Source organism: Cynocephalus volans, chromosome 2, assembly GCF_027409185.1.
Source record: "Cynocephalus volans isolate mCynVol1 chromosome 2, mCynVol1.pri, whole genome shotgun sequence".
NCBI lineage: Eukaryota > Metazoa > Chordata > Mammalia > Dermoptera > Cynocephalidae > Cynocephalus > Cynocephalus volans.
Window position 1 is genome coordinate 159577252 of NC_084461.1, and position 12391 is coordinate 159589642.

General features: G+C 48.9%; 1 protein-coding gene across 2 annotated transcripts in view; it reads left to right on the plus strand.

The window, feature by feature from the left end:
- Positions 1–12391, plus strand: part of SQSTM1 (sequestosome 1) — a 13842-nt gene continuing 1451 nt past the window's right edge. The window contains exons 1-7 of one of the 2 annotated variants that reach the window (XM_063088122.1): positions 1–244; positions 2325–2420; positions 2908–3137; positions 3237–3378; positions 4382–4459; positions 11278–11492; positions 11820–12015. In XM_063088122.1, the coding sequence (XP_062944192.1) occupies positions 40–244; positions 2325–2420; positions 2908–3137; positions 3237–3378; positions 4382–4459; positions 11278–11492; positions 11820–12015 (1162 nt within the window). In that variant the 5' untranslated portion in view covers positions 1–39. The remainder of the gene's footprint in view (positions 245–2324; positions 2421–2907; positions 3138–3236; positions 3379–4381; positions 4460–11277; positions 11493–11819; positions 12016–12391) is intronic. The other variant, XM_063088123.1, reaches the window with a different exon arrangement.

The following is a 12391-nucleotide window of genomic DNA, read 5'->3' on the forward strand; positions in this document are numbered from 1 at the left end:
GTTCCGTTCCGCTTCGCTCCTGCTCCCCGGTCCACCGCGATGGCGTCGCTCACCGTGAAGGCCTACCTCCTGGGCAAGGAGGACTCGGCGCGCGAGATCCGCCGCTTCAGCTTCTGCTTCAGCCTCGAGCCCGAGGCGGAAGCCGAGGCCGCGGCTGGCCCAGGGCCCTGCGAGCGGCTGCTGAACCGGGTGGCCGCCCTGTTCCCCGCGCTGCGGCCCGGCGGCTTCCATGCGCACTACCGTGGTGAGAGGGCCTCCCGCGGCCGCCCTGCCGGGCGGGATGGCTGCCCCCTTACTTCCCGTCGATGCCTGGTGGGCCGTGGTGGGGGGGACTGCACTGACCACTCACAGGGTGGGCGGCGGCCTGCTCCGGTCCCCAGTTCGGCCTCAGGTGCCAGCCTGGTAACCAGGAGTGGAGACCAAGGTCCGTTCCTTCTGAAGCCAGGGGCGGTCAGGCTCTGCCGGCGAGGCTCTGAGGCTTGGGGCGTAAGGTACCACCCTTCCCCCGCGCCATGATGTTGCAGATCTTGGCAAGGACGGGCTGGCGGAGGGGACAGGGTTATTAGGCAGGCACTCAGGTTACACTGCTGCGCCAGGTGGTGGGTTCAGATATAGCCCCGGAAGGGCCGGGAAGGGAGAGGAGTGACGCGGGTAAACAAGTGCGGGGGTGCAAGGGACTCAGGGCAGTGAGGCCTGGAAGGAGGTCAGGAGAGGTCAGAGACAGATCGCAGAACGCCCAAGGCCAGGCTGAGTACAGATGTTATCCCATTGGCAGTGGAGAGAGGGACAAGATCAAAATGTTCTTTAGAAGTGTTAGTGGGGGGACCCAGGAACTAGCTCAGTTCCTTGCTTCGCTGTGTGACCAGTGGTGGCTGGGGGTGGAGTTACGGGAGGTGGTGGTAGGGAGGGAGGCGGGCGGCAAAGGCCCGCCCCTGGGAGTGACTGGGAGGGGGCAGTGCTGGGACCTCCCTCAGGGGTGCTGCCAGCGTGAGAGGCCCGCTCCTGTACTTTAAGAGAATTTTTTTTGTGATAACTCGATTGAGTTATAACCCACATACCGTTACTATTTATTCATTTAAAGTGTACCATTCAATGGTTTTAGCATATTCTTAGGTTTGTTAAACCATCATAATCAATTTAGAACCTCTTTTTGTTTGTGGCTGGCCGGCAGGGGGATCCGAACCCCTGACTTTGGTGTTATAACACTGCCTCTTACCAGCTGAGCCAAAGGGCCAGCCAATTTAGAATCTTTTTTTTGTTTGTTTATTTTTTGTTTTTTGTTTTTTGTTTTTTGGTGGCTGGCCAGTACAGGGATCCGAACACTTGACCTTGGTGTTATAGCACCATGCTCTAACCAACTGAGCTAACTGGCCAGCCCCTAGAACCTTTTTAATCACCTTATAAACTTCATATCTTTTATCTGTCATCCCCACCAACACCACCATTCTCCCATCCACTCCACCCCAACCACTAGTCTACTTTCTGTATCTATTCATTTCCCTATTCTGGACATTTCATATAAATGGGATCATGCAGTGTAGACTTGTAACTGGTTTCTTTCACTTAGCACAATGCGTTCAAGATTAATCTATGTTGTACTTCGTTTCCTGTGGCTGAATAACATTCAGACATAAGGATATACCACACTTTGTTTTTCTGTTCATCAGTCAATAGACATTTGGTTTGTTTGCACCTTTTGGCACTGCCCTGTTCTTATGTTAGATGTTTCCTTCTGGTGATCACAGGCCTTGTGCAGCTTGCTGAGGAATGGTGTGGTTTGGCCTGCATGGTGGTGCTTTAAAACTATTTGAGCTAACATAAAACTAGAGACCATGTACAAATACTTTTTTTTTTTTTTAAAACCTTTGGTAGGGGAGGAAGTAGCCAGGTGGGCTTATCTCCTTTACCCCTAAATTGTAAGAAGCCCAAAGCCTTTGGAGGGCTGGGCTCAGGAGCAGGTCACAGGTAGGGATCTCCCACAGTTGAAGATGGACCTGGGCCTGGTCAGATGTGGACTGAGGTGGCACCTTTCTGAAGGGGCAGCTGGCCCTGAGGTTGAGCTGCAGGCGGCCAGCTGTTGCTGCTGCCCCTGTATGCACTGGCTCTACCTCGTGGGTACAGCTGTGGTCCAGGGCTCAGGTTGCCAGCGGTAGCAGAGTGCATTGGTAGTCTCTCCCCTCGCCCCTGCTTCCCCCTGACTCAAACAGGTGGGCTGCAGTTTCTAGCCCTGTAGGTGCCCCTTTAGTATCGGTTTCAGTGCATTTCAAGCTTGTGTCCAGCAGAGACTTCCTGGGTGCTCATATGCTGTCTTTTAAACAATCTAGATGAGGATGGGGACTTGGTTGCCTTTTCCAGTGATGAGGAACTGACAATGGCCATGTCCTACGTAAAGGATGACATCTTCCGGATCTACATTAAAGGTAAAGGGCTGCTCTGGGGTGCTGCCTGAAGCCAGGTGCTTCCTGCTGAGTGAAAACGGGGCTTGACTTTCTTCTAAAGAAGGGGTCAGGAATCTGAGGGCTCTTGAATACAGGAATATAATCAAAGTTGTGTCTGGCCTGAGAAAGCAGAGTCCATGTTCATCCTAGGGAGCGGGGTCTGATGCTGTGCAGCTGGGAGCAGCTTTGGGGGTTTGGTGAGGAACAAGGCCAGAGGTTTGTGACACTGCTCTCTGCTGCTTCTCTGTGGCCTGGGCCACACCTGTGGATATCAGGCGCAGGGACTGGGAACCTCCTAGCAGGTTTTCAGGTTGCTCTGTTGCTGTCACCCGAGCCACTGAATTCCCTGTGGACTTGGTGCTGGAGAGTACGGCCAGGGGCCTTGCTTACTGTGACAGCCCCGCAGTGACGATGGAGGGGGAGGACTTCAAAGGGCTGCACCCTAAGGCTCTTTCTACCCTCTCTGCAGAGAAGAAGGAGTGCCGGCGGGACCACCGCCCCCCGTGTGCTCAGGAGCTGCCTCGCAATATGGTGCACCCCAATGTCATCTGCGATGGGTGCAATGGGCCCGTGGTGGGAACCCGCTACAAGTGCAGCGTTTGTCCGGACTATGACCTGTGTGGCGCCTGCGAAGGGAAGGGCATGCACAGGGAACACAGCAAGCTGGTGTTCCCCAGCCCCTTCGGGCACCACTCGGAGGTGAGTAGGCCCTGCATGCAGGCCTAGGGTGGGTGTGGGGTGGGGCAGGAGGAACGCCTGCCCCTCACCGCCCTGCTCCTCTGTTTATTCCTCCCCCAGGGCTTCTCTCACAGCCGCTGGTTCCGGAAGCTGAAACATGGGCATTTTAGGTGGCCTGGCTGGGAGATGGGCCCACCAGGGAACTGGAGCCCGCGTCCTCCTCGAGCGGGGGATGCCCGCCCCAGCCCCCCAGCGGAATCAGGTGAGGCTCTGAACTGGCTGCTGAACGGCTGGAGGGTGCTGGACAGCCCATGTGTGCTGTGGAAGGGCTGGCAGAGCTGCAGGACCTTAGTCAGGCTTTCCCCGTGTCCTGAATTCTTGCTGCCACTTCACAGCCATCCCTCTCATTTAATCCTCACAAGAAGCCTACAGAGTGCATGGAGTATATATCTCCATTTCACAAAGGGGGAAACTGAGGTGCCTAAGTGCTGGAGGCCACTAGTTCACCCACTCAGCCCTTCCTGCTTCACCGGGCCACCCTCCTGAGGTGCCACTGAGGTACAGGCAGGGGGCCCTCCCGGTCCCTGGATCTCTATGATGTACTCGGTTCTCTTCTGTGGTAGATGTCAGGAAAGTCAGAGCCAAAGTTGCTCAGTGTTTTTAAAACATAGTCACAAAGTTAAAAACTTACCTGTAGCTTTGCATTCTAGATTTTTGGATTCTGGTTTTATTCTGTTTTTATTAACCTTATTGTGTCCGATGATTCACCTCATCCTTCGGGACAAAGGTGAGGAGAATATTTGATTTTGAGTACATAATGTATCTAGGAGAAAAAAACAAAGAACAATTACTGGGCTGGCCAGTTAGCTCAGTTGGGTAGAGCATGGTGCTGATAACACCAAGGTCCAGGGATCAATCCCTGTACTGGCCAGCAGCCAAAACAAAAAAAATATCTAGGAGGACCTGGTCAATATTTATACACTGTGTGCACTGAGCCCCGTGGAGTTACTGAGTATCAGTGTCACAGATGAAAGGACAGTAATACTGGAGGATGGGAGGACCAGGATGTGGCCCATGGGGGGAAGAGGGAGCTGCAGAGTGGGAGGGAAAAATAGAAAGCACCAAGTGTGTGTTGCTGGGATGAGGATTCTGGGATGGAGATAACCTGGGATGATAGAAACCTTGGCATGAGGGTGATAGGACTATGATGTGTATCAAGGGTATTGAATTAAAGATCTCTTTATTTTTGTTTGTAAAAATCAAAGCTGGTCCATCGGAGGATCCCAGTGTGAATTTCCTAAAGAACGTAGGGGAGAGTGTGGCAGCTGCTCTCAGCCCTCTGGGTAAGTGAGCTTCCTCATCCGTCCTATGAGATCAGTCCAGTGCACTGGTAACTCAGTGTGTACATGGCCTTTCTGCGACTTTCACCTGGGATACTGCAGAGGAATGGGTAACTGATGTGCCCTTGAGGCTGATTGTGTTGCCTCAAATCAACCTTTGCCACGTGCTGGGCCACAGGCAATTCAAGGTTGAATTCCCTGACAAATTGTTGAGCTTTTCACATGGAATGAGGTGGAATCAGCCGGCATTTGGTTGGGATAATCCCCATAGGGAGGATGACCAGGGTCTGGTTGGAGGGGTGGCCCATCAACTTCTGACTGTTTGTCCTTTCGAGGAACAAGACGTCTTCCCCTAAGCTGAGCCTTGGGATTTGGACTTGAGGACTTGGGTAGCAGTTAGTTGAGATGCCATTTATCTCTTCCTCCTTTTTGTTTGCAACCCTCAAATCTTTCCTGGGTGCTTTTTGTGTGCTGGGCTCACGTAAGTGCTGAGGACAAGGGAGCAGTGGAGGCAGGTGCCTCAGGGTAGAGTAGGCCTGCTGGGGTGGGTGAGCCGCAGTGTTCAGAGTGGTGTGACCTGACCCAGGCCAGACTCTGAGGTATACCCCCTGTGGCTTGCTTGCTTGCTTTATCTATCTATCTATCTATCTATCATCTATTTATTTATTATTTATTTTTTATAATTAATTAATTAAAAAAAAAAAAATGACCGGTAAGGGGATCTTAACCCTTGACTTGGTGTTGTCAGCACCACGTTCTCCTAAGTGAGCTAACCGGCCATCCCTATATGGGATCTGAACCCGGGGCCTTGGTGTTATCAGCACCACACTCTCCCGAGTGAGCCACGGGCTGGCCCCCCCTGTGGCTTTAGAAAGCACCTACTGTCTGTCCATGGGTCTGGAGGTGGGTGTTGCAGGGCTAGGCTTGTGGCATGAGAATCAGCTAATGAAGGTGATTTCTGGTTCGAGATTCTGATGGATCCACGATAGCGGACTAGAAAGGAGAGCTAATCTTTGCAGCTGTAGTAGATGAAAGGGTCCACCCAGCCTGTCCAAAGGTTGTGTCCAATGTCTGAAAGAATGCTGATAAGGAGGGGTATCCAACACCTGCCTGCCACCCCATCCTGTAGTTACAAGGTGTGACTGCCATCTGCCCCTGCCTGAGGCCATTTCTGCTCATGTTCCCCTGCCCCAGGATACACCTTTGAAGGAGCAGTGACATCTCGGCATTGCTGCTAAATTAAACAGCTCAGACCATATGTGGCTTCTGGACTGGAGTTGGAGGCTCTTGAGAGAATGAGAAAAAAGAGTTTATACTCTTAATGCTTTCCAAGGGTGAAATAGTGGAGCAGTGATCAGATTATAATCAGGAGATAAGCTGTGCCTGAATCCTCTAGACATGGTAAAATTTCCTGAAGTTGAATTGTGAGGTATGTTCATCCAACTAACAGGCTATTGGGGGCCATGGACAGCTTCTCTGGAAGAATGAGTAAATGAACAGCTGTTCTCAAGCCTGGCTGAGCATCAGAATCACCAACAGAGGGTTTGGGGGGTATATTATTAGTGTATGGAAATTTTATTAAAATTTATTATTTTAAAGAACAAAGTCTCTCACTAAGAACAAATGAGACATCCTGGGAAGTCAAAAACCAAGTCTAGGGTGCAGGTGGAAACTTTAAAATGGCACAGATTCCATCTCCTTGGTCCTGGTGAGTGGGTCCCGGTGGAGCCTGGGATCGCTAGGTTTCAGAGGCCTCCCAGGTGACTCTGGGTCCCACCTGCTGTCTATCCTAAGACCCCTCTATGCTTACAGAGTATCTCAGAACTGACCTGGATTCCCTACCTGGCACATACGAAAAAAATTGTGGAAGTGTGCTCAGAGGTCTTTGGGAGTAGGATAAAAGCCTTTTCAGGTCTTTAAAGTGGATGGAATTGCTTTCTGCTAACTAGGGAGGAGCCAGAAGCTCTACAAAACAAGGAAAGTTTTAGTAAAATGGGACTTGAGTGGTTTCAGTTGATGAGAACCATTTGAGGAATGGCTTAAACTCTTGTTGAAGTTAGCGGGTATTTTCCTTTTTTTTTCTTCATGAGGTACTGACAGCAGGATGACTTACAGGTTAAGGTATAGAAGGGACTGTTTTCAGAGGGGAACAAGTCAACAGCCTCTCAGGGGGCAGTGTGTGCAGAGTCAGTGGCTTTCAAGTAAAGAGCCGAGGTCTTTTTTGGGTAGTGCTGTGAGAGCCAGCTGAGTGAGTCCACCTCTGAGGCCCAGGACTGTTGCTGGCTCGGGGTTATGTTAGTGACATCTAGAATATAAGACACAGGATCTAGGACTTCCTTGTCATAGGATCTTTGATAAACACACACACATAGAGGCTTTGGGGCCAGCAGGTCATAGACCGTTGTATAGTCCTATAAACCCTGAAATCTCAGGGTTTAATTATTGAGTTGGAGAAACTCTAATTCTGTAATCTCTCTGATCCCATTTACAGAAGAGTCACATCATTCACCCCTTTAAAAAAGAATGAGAAAATATGGGTGTTCATCGTACTATTCTTTCAACCTTTCTTTTGCTTAAGCCTTTTTTTTTTTCTTAAAATGATCCCTAAGGGGATCTTAACCCTTGACTTGGTGTTGTCAGCACCACGCTCTCCAAGTGAGCTAACCGGCCATCCCTATATAGGGATCTGAACCTGTGGCCTTGGTGTTATCAGCACCGCTCTCTGCCAAGTGAGCCACGGGCTGGCCCCTTGAGCCTTTTTTAATAATAAATTTTATTGCTATAATTGAGGTTTACAACATGTTATGGGATACATTTAGATAATAAAATCGTTACTACAGTGAAGGAGATTTACATATCTTGTCATCTCACGTAGTTACTTTTTTTGTGACAAGAGCAACTAAAATCTAATTTAGCAAAAATCCCTAATACATCAGATCCCCATACCAGCCAGCCACACACAAAAAAACAAACCAACCCTATTACAATTTTATTAAGTTCTTAGTTGTACATTCGCTCTCTAGACATGTTCATCTTGCATATCTGCTATTTTGTGTCCTTTGACCTACATCTCCCCATTTCCTCCCCCACCCCTGCCTGTGGTAACCACTGTTTCATTCTCTGTGTATTTGAGACCTTTTTATTATATTTCACATATAAGTGAACTCATGCAATATTTTTCTTTCTGTGTCTGGCCTATTTCACTCAGGATAATGTTCTTCAGGTCCATCTATGTTGTGGCAAATGCCAGGATATCCTTTTTTAAGGCTGAATAATATTCCATTGTGTATATATACACCGTGTTTTCTTTTCTTTGTATTTTTAACCTTCCTCTTCCACCACATTTTCTTTATCCATTCGTTTGTTGATGGACATTTAGGTTGTTTCCATATCTTGGCTATTGTGAATAATGTGGCAAAGAACATGGGAGTGTAGCTTGAATCTTTTTATAATGAAAAGTTAGAAGGGAAAAAGGAGAAAAAAATTTAAATATTGCAGATGGAGGCACTTGTAGTTAAGCCCGCTTTTATCTTGGTTCCCTCCTCAGACTCTACTAAAATAATAGTAGAGGGCTTAATCAAAAAGATATGGGCAAAGCAAAAGGGAAAGAAAGTAATAGAGGATAGGAAAGATGTCCTCGGATTTTGGAAGATAGGAAATGGATGAGGGGGTGGTAACATCAGAAACCCACGTGGCTGCACAGGGAATACTGGTGAGAAGCAAGACTGTCTGCTCAGGTTCCCGGAAAAGTGAGAGGTGGGACTGACAAGGGCCGGGAACTGGGGATGGCTTGAAACCCTCTAGGAAGGATCACTCAGATTCCAGGGCTCCACTCAGCCAATAGACAGCCCCTGTCACTCCTTGTAGGAGACCTGATGATTAATTCCTGGTGCACCTGACCCAGGGATCTGCTTCAGCTGTCAGACAGGGCAGGCCGAGAGACCTGCCTGGGACTGGGCATCATGAATGAGCAGTGGCCTGGCAGTCTGATTCCTTGGCCAGGCACGAGTGGGGAGTCCTTGTCAAGGGGAGGCTGAATGCTCCCAGGGAAGAGTCTTCTAGCTCCTGCCAGCTGGGCCCCTAGTCACCCCACAGATAGGAAGCTAATGATGGCCCTGGCTTCACAGAGAGGGCTTCCTGTCGACCTCTTAGTGCCTGGCTGGGATCAGCCAGCCATGGGTCAGCAGCCATTTGAGGAAAGCCTCTGCACGTGGGAAGAGAATGTTAATATCCTCAGTGAGATACAAAAGAGTATTGTATCCACCAGAAAGGAGTGTAATACCATAAAAAGGGTAACAGGAAACAGAATAAGAAAGTTCTTGAAAATTAAAAAAAAAGAAAAAAAACTTCAAAAGAAGGCTTAGATTCTAACATTGTCTCAAGGAAATATTCCAAAAGAAAAGCAGAGACAGGAAGAGAGAAAAGAAGAGAAAATCAGTAGGAAATCAATTCTAGAAGCCCAATATTAGATGAATAGGAAGTTCCAGAAAAAGAACCAAAAACTGAAACGAAATTAACATAGAATACACAGAAGGTTTCTTGGCACTAAGGACATTGACTTCTAGATTGAAAGGGTATGCCTTGTAATACCAAGGTTAGAGGTTCTGATGCCTGTACAGGCCAGCCCCCCCCCCCCCCAAAAAAAACCAACCAAACAAACAAACAGTAATTGAAGTAAAAAACTGCCTGGATAGATTGAAAGGGGCACTGAATGCCTAAGACAGTGACTGAGAAAGACCCTACACTGAAGCTTATTGTTGTCAAGTGTCAGAACATTGGGGACAGAGATTCTCTAGATATGTAAAAGTGTGGGAATACAAAGAGCACAATGTGGGAAGCTAGAAGACAGTACACAACCAGTGACTTAAAATGTCTGAGTTAAAATGGTTTTTCTTTTTTTTTTTTTTTTTAAAAGATGACCGGTAAGGGGATCTTAACCCTTGACTTGGTGTTGGCAGCACCACGCTCAGCCAGTGAGCGAACCGGCCATCCGTATATGGGATCCGAACCCGGGGCCTTGGTGTTATCAGCACCGCACTCTCCCGAGTGAGCCACGGGCCGGCCCTAAAATGGTTTTTCTTTTCTTTTTTTTTGTCTTTTTCGTGACCGGCACTCAGCCAGTGAGTGCACCCGCGGCGGGAGCGTCCTTGCGCTCCCAGCGCTGCACTCTCCCGAGTGCGCCACGGGCTCAGCCCCTAAAATGGTTTTTCAATGTAGAATTCTATACCCAGCTAAAATGATCAGGTATGAAGGCAGAACAAAGGTCATTTTCTGGCATGTAAAGTCTTAATAATTATACCCCAGCTTGAACCAAATGAAGAAATAAACCCAGAATGAAGAACAGAGGTATTAGAAAAGAGGAGACCTGACACAGGAGAGGGAGAGGGGGTGGCCAGAATGAGAGAAAAAGCAGGCATAGTATTGGAGCTGCCCCTGCCCAGAGCTGCTAGTCCAGGCTGGAGCACACCCTGGTGTGCTCTCCAAGGAAAAATCCAGAACCAGTGGGGTAGCTGATACACTTAACCTGTGTGGAAGACTGTAGACACTTAGTTGGAGAACAAGGGAAAATTTAGCAAATGGAAAAAGAGGGCATTGTCAATGGTAGAAAAAAACAAAACTATATAAGGAAATAATCAACTCCATTACTTGGAGCAGCAAAGAACAATATTTATATAGTGATACTGATATAAACACTGAATGTTGTTTCAACTGAAAATTGAGTTTTTGGAAGGAGAGAGGCAGGGAAGGTAAACACTGATCCAGAGTAAGAAATAAACAGGCAAATTTGATGGTCAAGCAGGGACAGCACGAGGTGAAGGAGCAGGATGGGGTGTGCTCTGCAGGAGGGAGGGAGAGTTCACTCTAAGCCTCTGAGAGTGGTTTGACTGAGCTGTGGGCATGTTGTTCTTTAGGTTAATTTAAAAAATATCGCAGGTGACCTGCCCTCCATCCTGTGTGAGCATGCACCCTAGGTGGGCAGGCTGGGCCTGTGCGGTCCAGCCTCATGGGCCTCACGCTTGGCACGCACAGTCTGTCCACCTCCCTGAGCAGAATCCTAGTGTTTAAATGTGTGTCTTTGTCATATCACAAGTCCCTGACATGTGAGCACGATCCCTCAGTGGTATTTGGCTCCTCCCACCCCCATTCTGAGGGCCTGGTCCTGGCTGCCGCTGTTAAGCCCATTGTCCTGCGTGGTTCAGAAAAACAAGGTCTCTCTGTGTGGACTTTCTGGCTCAGAAGCTGACCTTGGATGTTAGCTGAGGTTAATGTTTTACTAAATTGGAGGAAGGGAAAGGTCCAGTATGATTGACATGTCAGGAGAGTGTTTTTAGAAGCCAAGATTTGGGGCCAGGATACTGGGAGAAGCAGTTCAGCTTTGGGACCCTGAAGATCCCAGGGGACCATCGATTTGCTCCTGACTCATGGGTTTGCATGTTGGTGGGCTCCATATGGCTGTGACTTTGGGGTTGAGTTCTGCAGCAGAGCCCAATGCTTGTGTCCGTAGACTCGGGGGACTGAATGAAAAAGTTTCGTGAGCCCGCAGTCCCCACACGCCTAGATCCTAACTGCAGGAATGCCCTCTGGAAGACTTCACAGCTTTCTTTTCTTTTCTTTCTTTTTTTTTTTTTTAAAAGATGACCGGTAAGGGGATCTTAACCTTTGACTTGGTGTTGTGAGCACCACGCTCACCCCAGTGAGTAACCGGCCATCCCTATATGGGATCTGAACCCGTGGCCTTGGTGTTATCAGCACCACACTCTCCCAAGTGAGCCACGGCCGGCCCAGACTTCACAGCTTTCTGTTTCCTCCTTGGCCTCTAGGCATTGAAGTTGATATTGATGTGGAACATGGAGGGAAAAGAAGCCGCCTGACACCCATGTCTCCAGAGAGCTCTAGCACAGAAGAGAAGTGCAGCTCTCAGCCCAGCAGCTGCTCTTCTGAGCCCATCAAACTGGATGGGAATATGGAGGGCACGGAGCAGTCTCTGGCAGAGCAAATGAAGAAGATAGCCCTGGAGTCCGCAGGGCAGCCTGAGGCAAGCCTGCTCCCCTCCCACAAAGTGCCTCCGTGGCCAGCCGTGTGCTCTGCCCCAGCACTTATGCAGCCCAAGGGCCCTGTTCCTGCTGCAGAGCGGTGTCTGCATTAAGTTGTTCTGTAAACCTTCTGCTAAAACTTTGTAAAGAAAAATATACTTGATCTTTGCGAGTAGTTCACTCTCACCTGTAGCTCCTTGCCAGTCCTGCATGCTCACAGACACCCGCATGCTCACACACACCCCAGCTCTTTTCCAGGAATTGGTGCTGTCGTCAGGCTTGGCCTGTTCCTCATGTCCCTTGTGTGCTCACAGTGAATTTTGTTCCAGGAACAGATGGAGTCTGATAACTGTTCAGGAGGAGATGATGACTGGACTCACTTATCTTCAAAAGAAGTGGACCCGTCTACAGGTGAACTCCAGTCTCTACAGATGCCAGAATCTGAAGGGCCAAGCTCTCTGGACCGTTCCCAGGAAGGACCCACAGGACTGAAGGAAGCTGCTTTGTACCCCCATCTCCCACCAGGCAAGTGATTGCAAGAGGTTTTGTATGCCAGCCTTTCTCTTTCAGGGCATCCTGTCACCTTCCGATTTTAGCAACACAAACAGGATGGATGTTCTCTACTGTGAGGCTTGTGTACTGACATGAGAGAAAATTAGGAGTTGGTTTTGTCTTTTTATGTTATTGCTCTTACTGAACAATAGTAAGCTCGGCTAGTTTTGGTAATTTCTGGAACTTAACACCCAAACCAAGAATGCAGAAGGCAGACGTGATGTAGAAGGCAGCACTGGCTGTGGCACTGCCACATACTACTGAAAGTGGACTCATAGAGAGTGCTGACTTAAAGCAGGAATCACAGACAGGATCCCTATAGTAGCCAGAAAGCCAGCATGGAGGTGGG